Here is a 25,331-nt window from a genome sequence, read left to right on the forward strand (position 1 = left end):
TGGGCATTCATTTTGCTCTTTCTGCTTCAGCAGATTTTCTGTGGTAAGAAAAAGTTGATGGGGAAACATGGGTTGCAACTGGAAGACAAAAACATCAGAATACAGCAAGGTGATTGCTACATAAAAGTCTCTTTTGAAGTATTAGCCCTGTAAATCCCCTACCCACAGAACTATTAGCAGGTCGGGGATGATTTCTTGAGAAGGGTGTGTGTGTGTGTGTGTGTGTGTGTGTGTATGTGTGTGTGTGTGTGTGTGAGAGAGAGAGAGAGAGAGAGAAATTTATCCACCTGTCTATTTTCTAATTAGTAAAATGGTGGATATGCATGGATCTCCCTGCTCATGTTTACATACAAAACTGACAATAAAATAACCTGAAATTGTATGGATATATATAAAACTTCAACTGAAGAAACCGATCCATTCAGATTATGAACCACAAGGAGGATACCATGCATATTTATACTGGAATGTTATATTATACAGTGAGTCCTTCCTATACCGGGGGGGGGGGGGAGATCCATTCCAGACTCCCCCTGCATATGGGAAAAAGCACCTATGCTGGAATCCTATGGGCAGTTGCATGATTGCTAAACACGTGGGGTCAGTGTCGCCTCATCCCCCCTTCCTCTCGCTGGTCTTTTTATCCCCCCTCCCTCAGTTTTTCATGCAATTTCTGAGCTCTGCAACCTCACTTTATGTTTTAAAAAACTTTTTAAGGCTTAAATCATGGCTGCAGAGCTCCAGAATAGCACAAAAAAGTTGAACCCCCCAACCCCCCAACCCCCCTCCTTAAAGTCATGCTGGGTAAGGCATAAAGGAGGGAAACAGGATAAAGGGAGAGGGCCAGAAGGGAGTGCAATGGGGGCAATAGCTCTGGTTTCACAAATGAGAATGGGTGTGGTATCCTCATTTTAATTTAATTGTGTAACTGCAGCAGGAAAGGAGGCTGGTGTGATAATCTGTGTAGTTAGGAATTTGAAGTATTATTTATGCTTTGTTTGAAACTGAAGAAGACTGTTATGGCCAAGGCTCTTTGAGAAAGATGACCACAGGAGTTTGCAGTTATCAAAAGCAACTGGAAAAAACACCTCCATTCCTGGTTATGCCACATATCTTGTGGATCCCTTTCCAAGATTAATGCATCAGTTTCCCACACTTTATGAGTGTGATATTGGCTCCTAGTTCATTCATGCTGGAAGCATATTTTCTAATTGCACAATGACCACTGAAAGGGTGGATTTTTCCATCCTTCAGTTCTATGCGTTTTGTGAGGCTCTATTACACAGTATCAATTCAAATGCCATTCAGATCTCTTCCCTCCTCCTCCCAATCTCTTACTCAAGATTAAACTACAAGTAACATGGGAGATCTGTGACTGGATCATCCTATGCCTTATTCTTTACTTCAGAGTTACTAAAGTATGTTTGCGTGCTAAGTGATGAGAATGCAGCACCGGGAAAGAAAAGTGAGTTATGTGTAAATATTTCCCCCATGCACTTCCCAGTATGAAATAACTCCACAGCTGCTATAATTAGGAGTGGTATGACTGACTTCTCCTTTTTCTCAAGTAATGCAAACAGCAGCTTGGGGAGGGGGGGGATATGATTTTGAATGGGGAAACAGCATCACAAAGTGTTAACTTCTTCCTAAAATAAGAAACCTCTCCCGGCTGTTACTTTGAAGAAAATAAAAAGACAGTGAAGGATACATTTACAGGTCTCCCATGCCATATATTATTTGCTTTCAAGATGTACCCATAGTATCTCTCTGCCAGCCACTCATTGCAGGTTGGGTGTGGGTGGAAGGGAAAAAATGGGCAGTACTAACTGCATGCTCGTGTGCAACCTGAGTGTTGTCCTTGGTCAATGTAAGAGAGAAAAACTAATCTGCAGCGAGACGGTTATCCCAGTTATGACACTACCCAGCAGCAGTAGTATAGCATGCAATACAGACTGACAATCCTTACACAAAGCTGCTGTGGATATAAAGACAAACTCTGTTGTGTATTATAGAACATGGTCTGTAAAGTGACCCTGAATATCCTACCCAGGGCCACTCCACACATTGCAGCAAAAGGAAGAACACCTAAAAGTTTTATAGGATACTTGTGTCTAAACCCATAACAAGTGTGGCAGCTACATCTACCTCCATAGCATGTTTCTTTTCTCTGCATGTCCACTTTAGCAACTCATGGCCCTGCAGGTACTCATAGCTTTCACCCATAACATATATGTCTGTGAGGTACACATACTGAAAAGAAGTGATGCATAAGCACCACTTTACATGCTATGGGACAGAAGTGATTACACAACTATATCAAACTTATCAAAGGAAAGACACAAAGTTTTGAGTTGAAACTGGAGGCAAACCTCTTGTTCTTATAAAGTGTACTTGCTCTTCACTTTTAAACTGCAAGCAGAATGAATGACCTCATCAGAGAGGAATACAACTGTTTGTGTTCTTACAAGTCACTATTTTGACTGTATGTTGTGAATAGAAGGGGGCAAAAATGTCCAGAATAGTGGCTTTGGCAGAGATCTAACATATATCATTTCCTGAAGGCAGGCAACTTAGTTGCACCTCTATTATGTTATGAAGTGATGGAAACCCATTTGAAGGTGATATATAACAGAAGGAGTCCCCAGCAGAGATTCATTCGAAAGAAGCAACACTAGAACAACTAAAGACAACGTAGGATTGCAGTGAGCTCCCTCCTTTGTGGGTTTTAGGCCTGATAACTTAATATCTGGTGACTTAATTTCTAGCCTGGCTCATATGTTTGGGAATCACTGGCAGATATACATGCTTTAATTTCTGTATCCACTGCAAAGCATTCCCCCACACAAGCTGTTTTCAAGTTGCAAGTTGATGGCAAAAGCCATTGTGAAAAAACTCCCAATTTTGGACTCTCACAGTAGAAAGGTTGTGGCTTCATCATGGTTTTGCTGTAAACATCTCACTAGAATGATTTTGGCTTCTTTGTGCCTATGTTAACTACCTTATTTGGACAATTCAGAACTTCAGTCACTGTAAGTCTTTCAACAGAATGTGTCCACTTTCCCATATTGGAATTCTTTAGTGTCAGAATTTGTATGAATACAGACCATACTGAAGAGGGACAGAAGAATTTAGAACTGGTCATTTGCACTTGGAGGACTTTCTCCAGATAACAGGTAAAATAATAATGTCAATTATTTGCTGACCAATAACCACTCCAAAGACTATTGTCAGACTGCTTCCTCTAGATTGTACTACCTTTTGTGCTGTCCATCTCTGAATTCTTTGGTCCCATCCTACTTAGTGACCCACTTCCATGGTGCAGGAGATCCTCAAATTTCAATTCTTATTCCCCACTCCCTACAGAATGCCTCCCTCCCCCAGAATGTTATCCCCACCACAGTTTTGAACTTACCCCAAACTCTGTCACTAAGATGTCTGTGATGCTACCCAGAACTGTGACAAAATCAAAGATATTCCAGGCATCACGGAAATAATTCTATAAAGGAAGAACAAAACAAAGGACGAAAAGGAACAGCCACACAGCAGCAAACAGGTGACAACATTCAGTCACGACAGAAGCAACAGCAACAAGAACGGAGAAATCACCACTCTAACTACTTCACCCCCCCCCAGTCCCCTCCAGATTATCTTTCAGATGCACTACAGCTCTTGTGATATAAATTGCAAAGGAAAATATAAATAACAAGAAGGGGCTTCTTCCCTCTTTGGTCAACACCATCATTTGTGTGTGTGAATTAGGGTATATAGGGGCATGTCTTACATCACCTGATGTGGTCCCATGGGATCATTTTATTGGCCATCAACAGTCTTAAGCCAGAGTGAAAGAAGGACAAGAGAAGAGGGATGCTTGACTGCAAGCTGCTCCCTATAAATGCTTGAGACAATGCTCTCAGCCAGCAAGACCAAGGTCTGTGGACCCTGCAGGCTACCAACAACTGTATACCTTTTCCCTCCCTCATCTTATTTGCATGGACAGTAAAAGAACACCTATAAAAGTAAATACGGTGCTTATAAGCCTAGCAGTATGACTCCACCTGGGGATTCTTTCCCTTGTCAGCTGGGGTCTTCTATGGAGTGAAAGCCAGTTGTCTTCCAAATCTGACTAAACAAAGTACAGCTCTTAATAAATGAATAAAGCCAAATCGTAAAACCAAGTTAATAGCAAATAGGAAGGATTGAGGTCAGGAATGAAATGTGTTCTTGAAGGAGCCCTTGCAAGCAGCATCCACTTTTAGTGGAGAGTCACTCTGAGCAGAGTAGAGGAGTAAGACGTAGAGATCCAAGACCTCATCCTTAACAACAACAAAAAGGCCTGTATTATCAAGTGTTGATGAGGCAGATACTGTTCATTTACAATTTTTGTTGCATCTGAAATTCGTAAAGAGGAAAGTGGGGTGTGCAAAAAGAAATAGAACTATTTAGTAGGCTGGATTTGACCCCGAAGCTGCCAGGTACTGACTCCAATGCCTGCTGTTGTTATGTGTTGTTGATACAACTTTGACTTATGGTGACCCTATGAATGATAGCCTTTTAAGGCACCCTTTTATTTATAACCCTGTTCAGGTTTTGTAAACTCAAGACCTGAGCATGGCTCCCTTGATTAAGTCCTATCATCTTTCATGTTGCTAAACATTATCATTTTCCCTCAACAAGTCATGACACACCCAGAGTACAACATCCTCAGTTTAGTCATTTTAGTTTCTAGTGAAAGTTAGGCTTGATTTGCTCTTGCATGCATTTCTTTCTTTTTGGTGATTGCAAAGTCTGCAAAGTCTTCCTTAGCATAACCTTTCAAATGGGTTGATTTTCTTATTGTAAGCTTTCTTTGCTGTCGAGTTTTCACATCAATATATCAAAACTTAAAATACCTTCTTCTGATTTTAGTCTTGATTTTGATTTATAAATGAGCCAAAGCATAGAAAATCTTCATCAATGTCAATGTTTTCATCATCCACATTAAAGTTATGCATATCATCTGTGGATATTTTTTTTTAAAAAAATATTCAGCTGTAACCCTTCCCCCAATTTTTCTTTAACTTTCATCAGTAGTCATTTCAAGTCTTTGCAATTTTCTGCAAATAATATAGTGTCATTTTTGTGTAATAAATTATATTGCCTTCTCTACTTTTTACACCTTCTTCCTGAGTCTAATCCCACTTTCTATACAATATATTCTCTGTGTAAATTAAACAAATAGGGTGGAAAATACATCTTTGTCTGACAATCTTGCCAATCAGAAACCACTGTTTTCCCACTTTCTGTCCTGACAGTGGCTTCTTACTCAAAGTACAAGTTACATATTAGGATAATAAAATGTCATGACAGTTCCATAGTTTTTCATGATCTAAAGTATGGGCTAATTTTCTTGTGAATTTTTTTTGATGTGCTCTATTAGCCAATATGTATGTAATATGATCTCTAATACTGTACCCTCTTTTTTCTGTATTCGACTGGGACATCTATCATTCCTTAGACCATAAATGACAAAATGTCATTGTTTAAAATATGGCACATCACTTTGTTTGCATGAGATTATTGCTATGGTTGAATGATTGTGAAGTCAAAGGCTTTCATGGCCGGCATCCATAGTTTTTTGTGGGTTTTTCGGGCTATGTGGCCATGTTCTAGCAGAGTTTCTTCCTGCCTTTTCACCAGCATCTGTGGCTGGCATCTTCAGAGAATGTTTGCCTGGAAAGGACTTGGCTATATATATTGTGTGATCTGGAAAGGCAGGAGTGATTTGCATGTGTATTGTTGGCTGCTAATGGTAGTCCTCAGGGTGTGATTTTGGATTTTGGAGAAGAATTATCTTGTTCTTTCTATTTGTTGTCTTTTTCTAGTTCTCTGCAGTGTAATAGTTCTCTTTGTTCCTACCTACAGGTTGCTGAACAGTTGCATTTAGGATTCCGCTCCTATTTCTATCTTTTGCTTCTCGTCTGCTCTTAAATGTTTGAAGAGTTTCATCAGTAATCCAAATGAACATCTTCTTTCTTGTTGGCTACAAACTCATTTTGCATTCTTCATTGGCATTTTCCTGTCAATTAGGCTTAGTAGTACAAATCTGTTCTTCACACTATCTTTCCATTTTTAGGGATGTTCTTTAGATTATGTTTCAGTATTATGATTTAATATTCCTCTTTCGTTTTATACTAATTTTAGATAATAGTTGTTCATGATCTGTGCTACATCCTCCTCTTGAAGTTGTTTTTGCAAAGAGAATGGAGTTTTCAATCTTCTGCTTCAAAATATGTAGCCTAAATGATTTCTATACTGCCATCCATGCATACAGTTGTCTGTTCAATTGCTTGAAGAACATGTTTACAATGAACAAACTATTGGCATTACAATATTCAGTAAGGTACTCATTTTTTTGATCCTAGGCTAAATACAGTACGGTTCTGTTCTGCTTCCTATTTTTGCATTCCAGTCACCTATGATTATCAACATGCTGTTTTCAATTTTCTCCAGGATGTCAGCACAGAATCTTCTGATTACTTCCTCTTCTGTCTCTACAGCTGGAACATAAGCTTGGAAAATGGTCATACTGATATGTTTTTCCATGCAGTCTTATTGATATTACAGTATCTGGTCAGACTTTGTATTATAGTTCCTGACTGCATTTGTTACATCTTAGATTGTTATTTACAAAGGAAAACACTATGTAATCTAACTGAAAATGTCCTATTCTCATCTACTTTCATTTGCTCACATCAAATAATTCAATGTTTATAGGCTCCACTTCTTGTTTTATAACTTGTAGCTTCCCTTCATTCATGCTTCTCATTCTATGTTCCTGTTACATGAGTTGTGCAGCTTTAGACTTTCCTTTCACACCTGGGGTCTCACCTTCTAGCACCATCCTTTACTTCATTTTGGATTGTCTCATCACAGTGTTTTCATGATAAAAGACATTCAGAAGTAATTGGTATTGTTTCCTTCTTCACTTTAATAACAAGAGTTAGCTAAAGTACCACTGCCACCACTTCTAAGACATATTCCACTTCCTGTTGCTACTGCCACCCAGCATCTTTCCTTCTGGAATTCTGCTACCCTTACCACTGGAATTATCCACTCTTTTCTGTTGTTTATTCCCTGAAGAGGATGTGTCCATTTTAGTCTGGTGTCTCCACTTTGAACATTTTTCCTTCAGACCCTGGCAGGTCTAATATTCTTGAAAGAGTCTAGTCTTCTAATGGCATTACTCTCAACTACTCTAACATACTCCTTTCAATGTAAAGTTGTGCATCCTATACTATAGGTAATAATTTGCTTGCATGCCTTCAGTCTAATCTAATGGTTTTATAGTTGCTGTTTTCAGTTTCTGCCTGGCCTTCATATTGATTACCAGCTGCTTTTCCTAAAAAGAAGAAAAGCTGTTCCATCCAGATGGGCCAACCAGGCACAAACTAAGAAAAACAGTTTACACATTCAAAGCAAAGTCCATGATAATGATGTTGGTTTCAATTTCAATTTTTTTATGTCATGAGAGACTCTAAAGACTCTTAAGAGAGAAACAAAATCACCACACATTCGTAGAAATAGTAGCATTGATACAGATCCAGTGAATGCACATTTGGACTCTGCTTGTCCACTAACAATGGATTCTTTTCCATTTATACAACCTGAATAGTATACAGGATCCTTGGAGAAGAGGGGCTACCATGTGTGTGTTAGACATCTGCCCTTCTTGGCTCATAAAAATGGTCAAAGGGAGACTGGGTGTATAGATGAAGGGTATGGGTAATCGCTCCTTACAATAAGGAAGCATTTCAAAATGCCTAAAAGAGACAGGTGTCTGTTAAAAGGCTTTCCCCTTCTCCCACTACACTGGACAATTATTGACCAATCCAATGTTCCATTTTTGGCCAAGGTATTGAAATATGTGTTAGCCTTCCAGCTCCAAGGATTCTTACATGAAATGGGCTATCTTGATCCATTTCAGTCATTGGGATGGAGATGGCTTTGGTCATCTTCACTAGGAATTGGACAGGGAAAATGTGTCCCTCTTGGTTCTAACTGCCTTTTGATATACTATGGCATAGTATATCAAAATTAGAAACTGCTGCCTCGCAGGGATGGGACTTGGGGACAATGTTTTAGAACACTGCTGTTCTTTCTTCAAAGGTGGTGGTGTGGGATTTCTGGTTCTTTGCTGCTGGCCTGTGGATTCCCTCAGGGTTCTGTTTTGTTTCCCATACTATTAAACATATACCTGAAACCTCTGGCAAATGGGTGTTCAGGGGTTTGGGGTTTGGTACCACCAGTATATTGATGATACCAAGTTCTATTTCTCCTTTCCATCAAACTCCAAGGAAACTAAACAAACAAACAAACAGTAGTGTCTGCTCTCAGTATTCACTGAATAAGGCCAAACATATTGAAGCTTAATCCAGGCATTAAAGAGGTACTCCTGGTCAATCAGAAGACAGATTAGGGCAGGGACAAGGATTCAGTCTATGCTAAATGGGGATACACTCCAACTGAAGACATAGATTTACACTTTGGGTGTATTCCTGGATGCAGCCTTGCAGTCCATACTTCTGCAGTGGTTAGCAATGCTCTAGCATACTTAAAGCTATTGGGGCAAGTGCACCCTTTGGAGATGCCTTATCTGGCCATGTTGACACATAATAATTAATAATAATAATTTGTTTTATTTATATACTGCTATTCCAAAGATCATAGCGGTGAACAGCAAGTAAGCTAATTAGCAAGTAAGCTAATACTCTAGTGACTTCCTGTTTGGATTACTGTAATGTGTTCTACATGGGACTGCATTTTAAAAATGTTTGGAAGCTTCAGTTGTCAATGACCTACATCCAGATTGTTAACTGGGTCTGGTTACAGGGATCATGCTACAACAGCTCCACTAGCTACTGGTCCATTTCCAGGCACACATCAAAGGGCTGGTTTTCACCTATAAAGCCTTATATCTGACAGATCATTGTCTCCTTAAATGAGCATGCCTGGGCTCTGAGATCCTCAAGAAAGGCTTTCTCTCATTCCCATCACTTTCATAGGAATATTTGGTAAAGTGTGACATAAGCCACCCAGAGAGGCTAGAAAGGTCTTTTCCATTGGCAGGCAAATACTTATTTTCTTTTAATTCTGACAAACGTTTGAGAATTTATCTTTTTTTTAAAAAAAAGAGGTCTCTTAATAGGGTACTATACTGTTTTTATTTGCTTCTTAAATTAAAAAAATATGTTTTTATTTGTTTTTATTGTTACTGATAATTTAATTCCATTTTAATGTTGACCTTTAGTATTTTTTTAATGATATTATATTTGCTTTACTTCATAGGCAACCTTGAGTCCTGTTTTAGGGAAAAAGGAGGAAAGAACGAACAAACGAATGATGATGTAGTAGAAGTAGTAGTAGTAGTAGTAGTAATAATAATAATAATAATAATAATGTCTAGAAAGAGAGGTACTTACCAACAATCCAAAGGCAATGATTTTCAGGATGCACTCCAAGGAGAACAGGGCAGTGAAAACAATGTTGAACATCTTCAGTAAATAATCGTATAAGTTTGTGGCATGATAGAACTATTTGAAATGGGGGAGGGGGAGAAAGAAAGAGAAAGGGAGAGAGAACTCATTGGTGAAGAATGGAAACAGGGTCAGGATAAGAGCCATTGATGACAGGAACAACACTGAACTTAGGAAGATTGTTACTGTTAACATCCAGGGTAGTTAGTCTTTCTAGGTTAGCTAAGAAGATCAAGAAGAGACAAATGGGTCAGTTTAAAAAGAGCTTAAAAGTTTTTGCATAGCTATGGATTTTAAGTGTCCAGAACTTTGGTATCTAGACCCAAGTAGCTCAGGCAATTATACCATACATACAGCCAGGGGAGTAAATATTGCCAGGATAACCCCTCCCTCCCCATGTACAACCAATGGATCCCATGTAGATTCTGCCAATTCATAGTACCATTTGGCTCCTACTTACTTTCATCATTAAGACAATGGTGTTTAGGGCAATCATGGCCATAATGGTGTACTCAAAAGGTGGTGAAACTACAAACTGCCACATACGGTACTGAAAACTTTGCTTGTTCTGAGGCATGTGCCGGGTGAGTGGCTTGGCGCTGATGGCAAAGTCAATGCAAGCTCGCTATGAAAAAAAGATAGAAGCATTAGTGAAGAAGACTGCAGAGGCCTCTTTCAAGAGGAAGACGATAAGGAGAAAAAGCAAGCTTGGATTCCTCCTACCCTGGACAGTCTAATTCCAAACATACCCCCTTAATTTCCCCCCCACAAAATGCCTGTTATTGATCTTCAGTTTTCTTCTTTTATTGACTGAAAAGATGCAGTATTAGCATAAGCAGGCACGCCATATGCGGCTTACAGCTTATGCTGAAGCCGCGGCCGGAAGGAAACAATGGCACATGCGTTCACATGCATGAGCCCCATTATTTTTAATGGGGCTCAAGCATACACATTTTTCCCTTGTGCAGGTGGGGGATGGGGTTCAGGAATGGATCCCCCTATAAGGGAAGGACCCACTGTATTATAGCAAAAGAATTGTATTATCTCCTGTAGACAATACGTCATTATGCATCTACAAGAACTACGAAAGCTTTTCTTAGCACATTAAGTAAATAGTACATTAAGTACTAACAGTATGGTTGGCAAGACCTATACCTGGCACTAATTTTTAAGACAAGGAAAGCTGTGATGAGACTTAGAATGGCTGCAAATGTCATGTGGAAAGGCTGATACTTATATTTCAGGGAAAGTGCATATTTTCTGGATTTGCTTCTAAAATCTGCCAAACAAGTATAACCTTAGGAAATGGATGCATGTCACCATAAAGTTATTTATTTATTAGATTTATACCCCACATTTCTCTTGAGATGGGATCCAAAATAGCTAGTTACTCTCAGCCAGAACTGTATTTGTGCTTTCAGAAAATTATGCTTAAAATGGCGCTGTAGCACTAGTGCCATTGAAACCAACAACACAGAATAAATTTGCTCCTGTGAAATAGAACTAATTTGCATGGATGTCTGAAGGCCCATCCCAGAAGCATCATTAGAAAACTTAAATATTTGCGTGGTAAATCCCAGTCCTGCTCATTTAATAGGTGTAATGCACTCTGCTTTCCATAGGCTCTTCAGCTATAATATGATCATTAGGCTGTGTGTTAAGTGAGGGATGGGCAACCTGCAACCACCAGCCTAATTTCAAAAGCCATCTGCAAGTGATAAATGCCCTCTTTCAGCAGCTCACAGGGATAAGGAAAGGCAGAGAAAGAGAGGGAGAATGGGTTGCAGAAAGATAGAGAAATAAAGGGTACCCACTCACTTTTGGCTCTGCATCTAATCACCAGCAACATGCAGACCTCAGCAGATGGAGATAACAAGACACTGCCTTAAGTTGAATCAGATCAATGGTCTATATAGCTCAGGATAATGTATAGTGGTGCTTCGCAGGCTGATGTAGGGGACTGGCAATTATTATTTTCTGGTGTGCCAGAGAACTGCTTTAAATCTGTGTACCTTGGATACAACTGCTTCTTTCTTTTGTGAAAACTCACCAGGAAGCAGCAGTTAATGGTTCAGGGACTGGCAGTGGTCCAGGTACAATTGCTCTGAGTAGCACTGATCTACAAGATTTTAGACAGGAGTCTTTCCGAGTCCTAACTGGAGATTTCAGGAATTGACTCTGGGACCTTTTGCATGCAAAGGATATAGTCAACCACTTTGGGAATGAGATCTTTGACATAAAAAAGGAACCCCATCTGATAAAAAAATGTGTTTCTTAAGTGTTGGGAAACTCTGACAAGGATAATTCTGGATTGATGAAAATCTTTGCAGTTTGGGACACATTCTGTAAAAAATTACACATTCGTCTGTACTGAAAATAATATTCTGTGCAGAAATATTGTTTTATCTGCACAGACAATGTTGCACACAAGCACACACGCATTCACGCACACTAACTAAATGAAATATTGTGTAGAATAAGTATTGAACTGTGAAAATTAAGTAGTTTTCAAAGACTTTCTTACATTGGGAAGAAAACTGTTAAAATTATTGTACTTGTTCCTTCCTTCAAAACAAAGGGGCTGTACAATTTCTGCTCCACATCATTGCCGTGGCAATGATCCACTCAAAAAAGGAGTCACAGAACAGGCTCTTTTTCCTTCCACTACAGAGGTGCCATAAGTGGCCTGGCGGGGTGCTATGACATCCCTTGTGTGCTGTGCCATTTGGACGCGGCACACAGCGCACATCATCATGGCTCACCCTGTGTAAACGGTGGTGTGCCAAGATGGCACCCGTGGCACACGGTAGGGCTTGGGAGCATGTGAACGCTTCGCCCTACTGAGCCCAAATTTCAGCTGGTCTATACCAAGCCTAAATTAACAAAGAATTACATCCCTTGTTGAGATGGGCTATGACCATTTTTAAAGGAAGGAAACTGAACATATGCATGCCACTAAGTAGGGAAAAGATTTTTTTTCTCGAGGAAGGATGGAAGGAAGGAAGGAAGCAAGCAAGCAAGGAAGGAAGGATACTTTAATGATAGTTTCAAAACTCTATACTTGAGGAAATACTAGTTTCTTCTGGTTCTTCATGTGTCAGCCACAGAATATGCTGACATTACAAAAAGACACAGCTTGACCAAGGTATATTAATCAGGTTATATAACAAGTGACTGAGGTCCTTTAAAATATGGATCTTAAAAATCTTATTTAAAGTGTTGTTTGATTATTCTGGAAGCTTTCAATAATAAGGTTTTGCCGTTAGGTATGCTTTTAAAAAATACCCATTTTTTTTGCTGTGTATTTTCCAGAATTTTGAAATTATAAATTTTAAAAATTTCTCAAGATGAGACATGTGGTCAAAATGCACTAGGCCTCATGATATTATTTTCTGTAACAAATCTGCTCTTACACTGTCTTAACTGTTTGTCAATATATTTTAATTACTGCAAGCCATAAAACTAACCAGTCAAATCCACTTGTAACCATCCCTCCCTATTCCACCAGAATATCTTTCTACCAAACAAAAGTTTAGAATCGGCCACGAAGAAATGGGTGAGAATCTTTAGAAATCTTTTGGGGTTTTAAAAATTCCAGGTGTTTTTTTGTTTTGTTTTGCCAAACCATTTTATTGGACACTGCCCATGGGCACATGGCCCATTCCCATCACATGCCACACCTCATTCTTCTCCAGGCTGTACTCCTCCATCATCTTGTCCCCCTGCTCCTGGAAGGTGATGATAATTAAGGCCACAAAAATGTTGACAAAGAAAAATGGGAAGACCACAAAGTAGACCACATAGAAGATGGACATCTCCATGCGATAACCAGGGCTGGGGCCCTGATTCTCATATGTAGCATCCACCGAGTGCTTGAGGACACTGCAGAAAAGACAAAACAAGGAGAGATGGAAAGAGGAAACAAGGGAAAACAGAGAGAACCCTGTGAATTATCCATCAGATTCACTGCCCCACCTGACAGCAGCAGCACCCAATGCTTCTGAGATAGGTTCCAGAAATTCAAAAGTCAAGCCAACTTGGTATAGTCTGTCCTGACATCTCACATACACTGGCAATTTATAACTGTAAATCAAATGACCACGTCACTCAAATCAGCTGCAAGATCTGATGTAGCTTTTGAGATTGTTATCAATCAGTGAGATGAATCTTATTAAACTTTGAGTCTAATCCAGAGGTCAGCAAAAGTGGCAACTGGAAAAATTCACCGCAGATGGGAATGAAATGGATGGGAAGATAGCACTTACCTCTTCCTCTGGGGTGCACAGAGGAAGAGGAAGATGCATTCATTCAGATGGATTCTTTTCCCCATGTGATTATCAGTCTAAGCACTGGCATTTTAAACAGAGATACCATATAACAATTCTGTGCTTTTTAAAAATTAAGAAAAAATATTACAAATCTGTAAATCAAGAAAACACAATATTGGTAATGTCAGTCTTTCCAAAATGAGAGATCAGCCTGAAACACAAACATTATATTTGAAACATTCTTCTTAGGGCACCTGTAATCACAGTTTTAAAACATCAGGAATAAACTCTTCTAGAACATGGCCACATAGCCTGAAAAACCCACAAAAAACTATAGTTTTAAAACTATTTGTCTGTACATGCATCTTCCAGAAACTCATAAATAAATGCTATTGGGTTTTTAAATCTCTCATCCTACCATAGTATGCCACTTTCTCCTCATCACAACAGTCTCCAAGATCTTTAATAATAAACATTTAATCTTAGGGCTTAACTACATGTTGCATTAAAGTCATAGGGCAGTAACTAGTACCAAGATCCTGTAACACTTTTAGTGTAGCATAAAATATACACCAGCATAATTATACTGGATCCTTCAATTGTACAAACAGTTGTTATGGTCTTGATCTCACCCACTGAGAACCAGTCAAATAGCTAAGGCTGACCAAATAAAAAATGAGAGAGAGATTGTTATGTGTATGCTTGCAAAATGATTGTGTTCTATAGTACAGAGATTTATGCAACTTCTCAGGAAGTACAATCCGATGCACAACTATTTGTTGGATTTGTAATTTTGTGAAATATGTGAGATATGTAGCCTTCTCTGTTAGAGAGCTCTTGTGCTACAACAAACTACAATTCCTAGGATTCCATAGAACTGAGTCATGTCAGTTAAAGAGTTGTCAGTTTGCATTATTTCTTCAGTGCGGATGCAGCCTAAGTTACAGCGAACTGACTAGTTATGGACTGCACAAGAGAGATACAGTTATGGGCCACACAAGAAAAAAATGGTTTCTCAGTTTCTGCTCCGATAGTTCTACTCATTTGCAGAGGTGCTAGGCTACCAGAAAAAAATGGGATCTCTATTCAAAATCCCACAAGACACTTTCAGACTTAATACTGTAATTTAATAAAGCTTAACCTTAAAGTTCCAAATGGAAAAGGTAAATGTCTTGAATCACAAAACTCCAACTAAGAAAATTCTACACTCTCAATTTCATTGTACACTGACCCCTTGAAACACACACATGCATGCTCTTGTGCTTTCTCCGGTTTTCTATCAGCATTAAAATGAATGAATTCCTCCACTTTCTTCTTCCTTCGAAGAGCTTTCATATGACAAGGCATAAACCACCCAGACAGGTTTAGTGGCTGATCTAATCCAGCACTTCTCCAAGAATAGCCAGCCAGCCAGCCCCTAGAAGGGAATCCTCCTTCTCTTGAATGACTTACTCTGGCCAGCCTTCTCCTGTAGACACAGTGAAAAGAGTAAGGAGTGCCCACAACACGTTGTCATAATGGAATTCATATTTCCTCCACTCTCGTCTCTCAGCCTTCACTTCATTGTTCTTTTCGTAGACCAAGTACTCTCCCCTGGGAAAGAAGATCAACAGAAATACACTGAGCCATGCTTACACATAACGGAGAGCGGGCAATCTTTCAGGGATCCACTATGATTTGAGTGGAGGACAGTGATTAGACCTCCAGTCTCTGTGAGAGTGAGTACAGTCTCTATCTTTTGTTTATTTTCTAGGATTGACTCAACTGGACTTCAGCTCACTGGTCTCAAGTAGGGCTGAATTATTTCAAGTCAATGACAGGTTCAATCTGTAAACAGCAAAATTGTTTAGTTAATGCCACAATTCAGTATCCGGTTACCTGGGAATAAGCCCCATTAAACTCAACAGGCATTACTTCAGAGGAGATATATACAGAGCTGTATTTTAAGTGATTTCACTCAGGCTGATTTTACACCAATTTAACATTTGAGTCAACAGAAATAATTGGAGTTACTAAGATAATTATTTTATTTTATTGTTTAGCTGAATGACCATATGTTCCTAGAAACTGTCCTCATGCTGTATGGAAAATCAGTTAAGTCAAGCTCTGGAAGCAGAAGGTTGGCACACAGACAGAGGCTTCATACCTGCAATCCTTTTCAAACTCCTTTGACTCATCAGTGCAGTAGAAGAACTTGCCCTTAAAGAGCTGGACAGCCACCACAGCGAAGATGAACATGAACAGCATATATACAATGAGTATGTTGAGGACATTTTTGAGTGAGTTTACCACACAGTCAAAGACAGCCTAAGGAAGAGCAGAGGGCACAATAAGGGTTTGCCTGAAAAATCATCATCATTATCATAGTCATCCACTGTACTCTGCTCTTCTGCAATTTCACCTCCAGGAGTTATAAAAGAAAGAAAGAAAGAAAAAAGTGAAAAAACAACCTAATATAAAATCAAGTAAATTTACAAGCAGTATGAAATACTAAAGTATCAGCACTTAAAATGATTAAAAAATAAATAAAAGCAGCAGACCATAACATTCCTTAACACAGCAGCTAAACGTTTATTGAAAGAAAAGATCTTCAAAAGTTATGTGAAAAGAGAGGGATAATTTGGTGGATTTCCAGAGGAAGGGTATTTCACAATCTTATAGTCACCATGGAAAAGGCCCTGTCTCTTGTACCTGCCCATCCAATCTTAGCCAACAATGGGACAGAGAGCAAGTTTTCTGAGGTCAACTTCACAGGCTGGGCAAATTCAAAGGGAAGCAGAAAGTCCTAACCTGTTCACATGACCTCAGAAAGATTTCATTCATTAAAATGATCAGCATTACCCAAAATATCCTGAACTTCAGTGTCCAGAGAACAGAACAATGACTTATCGCCCCAAAAGAAGGAAGCCATCCTTTTAGTTATTTCCAGAGGGGTTGCTGTGTTAGTCTGTTGCAATAAAAACAACAGAGAGTCTTGTGACACCTTGAAGACTAATATATAGGAAGCATTCATGGACTAGAGTCCACTTTGTCAGATTCATGAAATATTATCTTCAGTTTGCAAATATATATTTATATAGGTGTGGAGGAAATTGTTATTTTTTTAAAATATGAGGTCAAGGGGAAATGAAATGCAACAAATACAGACTGTGGCGATCAAATTAAAGCTTGAATGTATGTAAGGTAAGCACAGTGATCATTCACAGCGCAGTGTTGATGATAATAAGACTGTCATCAATGCTTCATGCATTTGATGAAGTGGACTCAAGTCCAAGAAAGCTGATGTCATAATAAATTTCTTAGTCTTTAAGGTGCCACAGAACCCCCTGTTACCTTTTAGCATGCAGAGCTGTTGTGTCTTTAATAGCTACATGACAGCCAAAAGCTAATAGGAACAGCTTATCCAGGCATGGAGATAACCGGGAAGGAGAAAGCTTTGTAGCACAGATATCAGAAGCACAGGAGTCCTGCTAGAAAAAACAGGTGCAGTTAATAGGCCCCCATTCCAAATGACATTGTCCATGAAAGCTGCATACAGAAAAAGAATATAGGGGTGCTAGCTAAGAGCCCCTTTCTCTCTTTCCTTATTTCCCATGATGCTTCTTGAAAGGGCCTGAAATCTGGGTGCAGCATTCTCATTCTAACCACACCTATGTTATTTTCTCTTTTAAATGCTACTGCTTTACATACACATACACATTGCTCTCAGACAACAACAATGCCAGGGTGCATCTTCTTATATTTCTACCCTGTACATACCTTGAGCTTTGGTAATCGCTTGATAGTTTTGAGGGGTCTGAGAACACGCAGGACACGCAAGGATTTGATGGTGTTGATGTCTTTCCCTTTGCTGCCTCTGTAGAGAAATGTTAGGTGGGGCAGAAGAGCAGGGAGAGACAGTGAGACCCATGTCTTTATACTGGCAGGGTTGCCAAAGAGACAGATAATTTCATAGCATCTGCTGCTTTGCAGACATTGGCTGGAACAGTGCTCTACAATGCCAATGAACTACCTCTAAGTTATTTCTCATTGCTATCCCTTTCTTTTCTTTTCTTTTTTGTCTTCCACAATCCCTTCAAGGTCTGGCATAAAAGATCCACATTACTAAATTTCTAAGCTTTGCGTTTCCTAAATAAAATGTTTTGCCCTGAAACTGTTCTGTTTTATCTGCCACATCTATCTGTTCCAAATGTCAGTCCCCTGTACCCACTCTACCAGACTCTTTACTTCCCTTTATAGGCTTTCAATTTCATCTACCCCTTTATCTGTTCAGGTGCTCTTTCAGTATCTCTCCATTCACCTGATCAGCTATTATCCTCCTGAGAAAAGCTTTAATCCATGGGCACTGAAAAGTTTAGTACCCTCTTGTTACCAGGGAGACAGCACGTTCAGTCCCATGGCCTGTGCTCCACATATTAGAAAAGACGCTGGTGATGCTTTCAGTGAATAGTTTTGCTTCACAGTCTCCCTGATTCTTTAACTGCCTCTTGTTACCAGTAGAACCACTGAATAGAAACAGATGGTGTTGTGATGTGTAGTTGTATTTCAGTGTTAAACATGTCTCTTTCCCAGATGCTCTTTAAAAGCACCTGAAAAAGAGCAATAAAGCATTCAAAAGAAGTACTCAAATTAGTTCCAATTTCTTTCTGAATCCCAGAATTCGCTAATAATACAATCCTCATTGGCACCACCACCAATGTGGTGTAGTACACTGTCTGTCCTCCTCCACTGCTCAGCATTGCTGTCTTAAAATCTCCAAAGACAGTACAATTATCTCACAACTCCACAGTGTGGTGAAATGTAACTACAGTGGTACCCCGGGATACGAAATCACTGCGTTACGAAATTTCCGGGATACGAAAAAATTAAATAGGAAAAAACTGTTTCGGGTTACGTTTTTTTTTTCCGGCTTACGAAAATTTTTTTGGTGCTTTTCGGCGCTTTTTCGCACGAAATCGCGGCTTTCAGCGCTAGCGGCTATGGCTTTTTCGGGTTGCGAAATCTTTCGGGTTATGAACGGCGCCGCGGAATGAATTATATTCGTAACCCGGGGTACCACTGTACATCATGTGTCTCAAGATCACAACTTCCCCAATGTGTTTGTTATATATTCTGAATTGTGCATTTGTGTGCACCGTGCCTGTACTGCAGCCACTCACTCAAAAACATTAGGTTGTGAGTTCAATACCAGCAAAAGGGCTCAAGCTCAACTCAGGCTTGCATCCTTCCGAGGTCGCTAAAATGAGTACCCAAACTGTTGGGGGCAATTATCTTACAGTTGTAAACCGCTTAGACACTGTTAGTTCAGCTTGAAGCGGTATATAAATGAAAATGAAAACATGAAGCTGTGTATGGTTATATCAACATGAAAAAGAAGGACCGGTGTGTGCATGCATGCATGTCTGTGCATGCCTATGAGAGTTTTTCAACAGAATCTCTTATATAGGAAAAACAGCAAAGGAAAGAGCTATGTATACCCTGAAACAATGATCCTAAATATATGATGTTACATTTGCTTCAAGAATCCAAACCACAGGGACAGCAAATATGTTAACACTTTTAGGACTGCACACTAGTTTTGTTTTGTTTTGCAGATAACTTACACAGTAGTATCTGAATAGGAAAAGTACAGGAAGCTAAATTCAAGAACCTGCAAGTGAAAGATCATTTGAAGAAGAAAGTAGATTTACAGAATAATTCAATTTTTGATGTATAATAAAGCTGATATATTGTCAAAGATATTTTTGTTATATGCTTAAAGAATGACACTTACCAGTACTATTCAAATTTATCAAACTGACAGGCAACCGGAAACACTGAAAAACATCACTCAGACCACACCAAAAATGGCTGGTAATTCATCATGGCTGTGAATGTGGCTCCATGATCCTTCAAGCCTCCATTTGTAAATCTTCTTTTCCAGAAACTAGAAAAGCTGGACATGGATCCCTATTAAGCCTCATGGGCCCCCCTTACTTTGCAGGGGGGAGGAGGAGTAATCCCCCACTTTTTGTGGTATTGAACACCTCAAGAAAAAATACCATGCAGAGTGGCTGCATAGCCCCAGAAATGGATTACACAACCTGCTGTGATGGTGTGCTACCAGAAGAGTAACGGACAGGCAACTAGAAACACTGAAAAACATCACATAGGAATTCCTGCTTGAGACTGTAGCATGTCCAAATGCAGAGAGAGTATCTGAATGTTTCTCATGTAAAAAGTCCCTTGCATGTGGGAAGCTAGCCCATTAGGAATAATGATTTTAGATCAGTGTTGATGCATGGACATTTTCTGACATGGGAGAGATTAATTCTGAAGTGGTCCAGCCCTTAGGAGACTATACCACTTTGAACATTTGCACTGGCTCTTATTCTCTGTCCAGCCTGCTACTCTACAGAACCTTCTCCCCAGCACTGACCTCTAAGGGGAACGTCCATTTCTCCCCTCTATTCACAAGGCACATGCTGAGAGCTCCATGCATGCTAACAAGAAAACATAAGATATATGTATCCACTCCAATTGCTTCAACCCCATTTATTTCCTCTTGAAGTCAATTTTATGTCTAGCTTTGAGAAATATAAAACAACTTCCCTCATCTTCCTCGAGCATGAGCTTTGCAGCAATGTTGTAAATGAGATACCAACTAGAATCTCACTATCAAAACAAGTACAAAACCATGATGTAAGAAAGAACAGCATGCTAGCAACATTGGGCTCATTCCTACTCAATATAAGAATGAGCCTTGAACAAGGTGCTATTTTTCCTTCTTTCATATACAATTTCAGATCTGAGTTGTCAGCAAATTCCCATTTGCCTGTTTGTGCACTTGACTATAAACCAGGATCACAAGGGAGGGGCTTAAATCTAACCAGAACAGACCAACTAAGCCAGCTGAATTATCTAAGTGTCAATTTACAACTCGGCATTTCATCCAAAAGGTCTACTCTACTTGAGACTGACAATGAGATTCAGGCCAGAATGTGTACAGAGAACACCTTCAAGTGTTTCCTTGCTATCCTCTTAAAGTTTAACAGGTTCTCATGTTACAACAACCAACTCTAACTCCAAAGCAATCATATTGGATTGTCTAAACATAATAGTGAGATCAGCATGATGTAGTGGTTTGAGAATTGGACCACAGTTCTAGAGACCAGGGTTCGAATCCCTGCTCAGACCTGGAAACACACACACTCTCATCTTCAGAGGAAGGCAAAGGCAAACCCCCTCTGAAATATTGCTACGAAAACCCTGTGATAAATTCACCTTAGGATCACCATAAGTCTGAACAACCTGAAGACACCACAAGAATAACAGCAGACATAATAGTATTTCCAAAGCCATCATAGCATTGATGGTTAAGAACACTGGAAATGTCTTTGAGGAGCAAAATTGTTTTCTTGAACATCACTCATGTTCTCAATTTGGAGGGCAACCCAAACAAGGAAGTGTTTTCTGTATGATAGATAGTGGTATTACTTTCATGCCCTCTGTGGAATGCTAGGGCATATGCTTATAGTGAGCTAAATTTCCAAGTGAGGGGCAATATAGCTTGTGTATCATTTCAGTTTTCTGAGAAATAGAATATACTGTATTGTGGGGATAGCTTAAGAAATGCCTTAGTAATATCACTGTACAAAAATTGTTAGGACTACTGACTTGCTACTTAACTTACATTACTAGAGAGCATTAATTGACGCTTTTGGTTTGACAAGTAAACAAAGCTTGCACAATCAAGGTGGCAAAATCTGTTCTTAGTGTCATCCCTGGACAGGTGGTTTTCAGACATCTGACTGTGCAGATATTCAATCACAACAGAACCGCTCAGTGAAGAGCCTCTGATTATGATCCTCCCAAAGGCCAGTCTGGTTGATGATTTTGTATTGCAACAAGCAGGAAGATGCAAATCCCATGCCAGCAATCCCAATCCCTTTAGCAGTCTTTTTAGTCCTGACACCCTACAAATTGCACATTTCCAGCATCGTATTTAGCAGTGGTGGAAACAGAGAGATAAACATTCGGGGGGGGGGGGGGGTTGTGTGTGTGTTTGGCTTGCAGAACAGAAGGGAACAATATATTTCCAAAATTATGGGGATGCCCTACTTGATATCACATCTTAGTTCACTTTGGCCTGTTACAGACTGCCAAAATAAAGCTGCTTCGGGTCTCTTTGGAGGTATGCTGTTTAAATGATGCATGCATCCTAAGAATCCGGAAGCTGCACCAAAGCTGCACTCCAGTGCTTAGGAATGGAGTGTGGCTTTGGCGCAACCTCCGGACTCTTAGGACCCATGCATCATTTAAATAGCATACCTCCAAAGAGACCCGAAGCAGCTTTATTTTGGCAGTCTGTAACAGGCCTTTGTTCTGCCAACAATGGATCTTGGCCCTGATAGATGAGCCACCACTGCTCTCCAATGCCCACTTCAGTAGAATAAAACATGGGGGAAGATGGGGGTGGGGGTGGGGAAGCCTCTCACAAACAAATTCCCATTGCTGTTTCTGCCTAGTATGAGGGATTGTACCAGGCTTTGGGGAAATTCCTCTATGTCAAACATAGCTGCCAAAGACAGCCAGGCATTACTAAAGTCCCACAAGGCATGGTTTCCCCACCAATACCAATAACTTTTCCAGCCACTGCCTTAATGCTGGGTTTCAAGGCTGAAGTCAATCAAACAGGCTGCCTGCTGGACCATCATGGCTAATGAACAGAGTACCATCCTGAATTCAGGTACTCTATACTGCTAGTAAACTGATTACTCCCCCCCCGCGCCCCCCAGAATGTAATCCTGATAGAGAAGACAAGGATTCCAATTCAGAGTGAGATACAACAGAACTAATGGAATGCCTGATGTCTGGAGAGATAGAAAGAGCTCCAAGATGTCTTCCCTTCCAGTTACATTGGCCATTCAAAGCGATGTAAAAGTGAAATCACGCAGGTAAACAGAATGCATACTAAAGAGTGAAAAAGAGAAAAAGGAGAAGGAGAAGGAGAAAGAGAAGAGAGAGAGACGGACAGACAGAAAGACTTTACCGTGAGCTGTTCCTGTTGTGAAGTGGCAGTGAAAGGAAGAGACAAGGAAAGTGAGTAACAATCAGAAAGAGAACACACAACATAAACCCCAATGAACCCAAACCCAGGCTCTGCCTGGGGGAACCTTTGTACCACATTTGCTGCTGTGCCTGCATCAAGCAGGACATTCTTATTCAACTGCTGCCTTGAAACAGAGGGAGGTTATGGGTTATACATTTGTTTCACTGGAGATACTTAAAATGAGCAGGAGGAGAGCTCAATTGTTGAGAAAAATCCTCCACGCCAACTCAGCAGGCTAGAGTTATAGTTACTGAACACAGTAGAAGCTTCTGGCATCACCGAACAATGTCTTTGCATCTCTTACACTAAACATGGATAAACCTGCATGTTCTTCCTCATCCTAACATTCCCCCTTAAAAAAAACCTGTGAAATGCATCAGCTAGATAATTTTGCAAAGGGCTTATTCATCTCTTATTTCGAATTTATTAATGTCATTCTGACTGCAACTCGTTATTGTTTTCAGCATTGATTTTGATTTATGCAACTCTTACTCTTCAACACTTTTTTATCTACCACTTATCACCTTTATTCACTTGCTTGAATTTGTGGATACCTAATTTACAATGAAATTAGGCACATGAAGGCAATGTTTTAAAACCAGACAATTCCATTCTTTTTAGCTCCAAAGCAAAGTCTGATGATGAGGTGATAATATACAAGAAACCAACTGAAAGAATAAGGAGATTATTGCATTGGCTAAAAATCTAACTGCTCCCCAATGGGATATGGTAGGGTTGCGGGTAGGTATTATTGCTTGTAATTTGCTGCCAGTTTCACCGGGCAATTGCAACCCAGCTGCATCCCAGGCCTCAGAACCCTTGGGAGGCCATTTTTCCAAGATGGTATGCTCCCATTTTGGAAAAGTGGCCTTTGAAGCACGCCTGGGACCCAGGATGCAGCTGGGTTGTAATCGCCTGGTACAATCAATGGGAAATTATGAGTGATAATACCCGATAGCAACCCGCAACCTGACTATTGGGAAGCAGTCGGGTTTTTAGTTAATGTGACCCCGAAACTTACTTCCTAAGGAATAATTCTAACTGAACTCATTGTGAATGGTTTCCAAACAGAAATGCACAGAATCATGCTGTAAGCCTCACTGCACGATGAAGGGAGAAATCCAATAGGATGTTAAAGTTTAGGACTTTAAACAGAATGTAGCTGTTTTTGATCCCTATCCATACATTGGTGTAAATAATACTCTTTCATGTAGCTCTACTAATTTACTTTATCTGTGGTGGTGAGGTGAGACCATGCTTTCACCACCAGAACCATTGTGGATCCTTTGGACAAACAAAGCAAGCTGAGGTACAGCAATGGCTTCTACTCCTCAGGGATGGATGCAATCTCCGGTCTAAAAGAGAGGAGTTCCCAGCCCAGAATCTAACTGCTGAGACACTGGTATGACTATTATTGATGTAAGAGTATGAAGTAACACGGCATGGTATATACTACAGTCAAGTGATAGCAATGGCTTAACAACAACAACAATAACAACAACAACAGGATATAAATCCTTCTACAGTTAACTGAAGCTGGCATGACTGGTTGAAAAAGAAGTTTCTAGGCACTGATGAATAACAATGAGAGACAAGAGAGGAACAAATAAGATTGCCAATGATCTACCGTGCAGGAAAATGGAGAGATAAGGAAAGGTGCAGTAGCAGGTGGGAGGTTTAATGAAAGTGAAAAGTACTTGAGAAACTTCATCGCCTGTAATATCTTTGTAAGGTTGTCTGCATGAATTTTCAAAATACAAGCTACTGTCTGAAATTAACAGTATTCTATCATTCTTCCACAGCTGCAGTTCTCTGAGGCTTATCAAAGAAAATGAGATCAGGTTCTATTTGCATGTTGCTTCCCACTCCAAACTCCACATTCTTGATCGTTGTGGCAAATAATCATCATCTGCAACTATATAGCTGTGGAAGATAACCATTATCAGCAGCTATACTCATTTATGGCTGCTGAAGTAGAGGCACTGCTCCACTCAGACTTCCAAAGCTGAGAGTTTAAGCTGTGCTGGTGTGGTGTGTTTATGTACTGTATGTACCTACTTGCTGAATCTCTGAAAGAAAAGCACATCTGTTGCAGGCTGGACTTACAGTTTACACTTTTCAATTGTGTAAGTACCAGGAACATCTTCTATTGTGCAATGATGTACATACATCTTAGTCACAACACTACTGAAGTTTGCCTTTACATTATTATGGCACTGGTTCATACATATCTGCTCACAAAAATTCTGTGGGTGCTTACAGATATATGATTCCTAGCACATGCAAAAGAGATTGAGCAGCTATTTAACCTTTTCCTCCTTAACAAATTGTTTATAGAAAGAAAAAAGGTGGAAGAGGCAGTTATAAATATAGAACACATAAAAGTTGTTGTTTAGGCCACAGTCACTTGGACTTGTTGACCTCTCCTCTAAAATTCCGTGTGTAAGGAATGGCAACCTC

The 25,331-nt window shown here is 39.8% G+C and overlaps 1 protein-coding gene across 13 annotated transcripts in view; it reads right to left on the minus strand.

The window, feature by feature from the left end:
* CACNA1A (calcium voltage-gated channel subunit alpha1 A) overlaps positions 1 to 25,331 on the minus strand; it is a 461,089-nt gene that overhangs the window by 100,851 nt on the left and 334,907 nt on the right. For 9 of the 13 annotated variants that reach the window (XM_042448340.1, XM_042448338.1, XM_042448339.1 and 6 more), the window contains exons 27-34: positions 22,812 to 22,823; positions 17,540 to 17,636; positions 15,927 to 16,087; positions 15,233 to 15,373; positions 13,193 to 13,394; positions 9,973 to 10,137; positions 9,459 to 9,569; positions 3,413 to 3,496 (exon numbers count right to left, since the gene is read on the minus strand). In XM_042448340.1, the coding sequence (XP_042304274.1) occupies positions 3,413 to 3,496; positions 9,459 to 9,569; positions 9,973 to 10,137; positions 13,193 to 13,394; positions 15,233 to 15,373; positions 15,927 to 16,087; positions 17,540 to 17,636; positions 22,812 to 22,823 (973 nt within the window). The remainder of the gene's footprint in view (positions 1 to 3,412; positions 3,497 to 9,458; positions 9,570 to 9,972; positions 10,138 to 13,192; positions 13,395 to 15,232; positions 15,374 to 15,926; positions 16,088 to 17,539; positions 17,637 to 22,811; positions 22,824 to 25,331) is intronic. The other 4 variants (XM_042448344.1, XM_042448343.1, XM_042448342.1 and 1 more) reach the window with 2 other exon arrangements.

This window comes from Sceloporus undulatus, chromosome 2 (genome assembly GCF_019175285.1).
Source record: "Sceloporus undulatus isolate JIND9_A2432 ecotype Alabama chromosome 2, SceUnd_v1.1, whole genome shotgun sequence".
NCBI lineage: Eukaryota > Metazoa > Chordata > Lepidosauria > Squamata > Phrynosomatidae > Sceloporus > Sceloporus undulatus.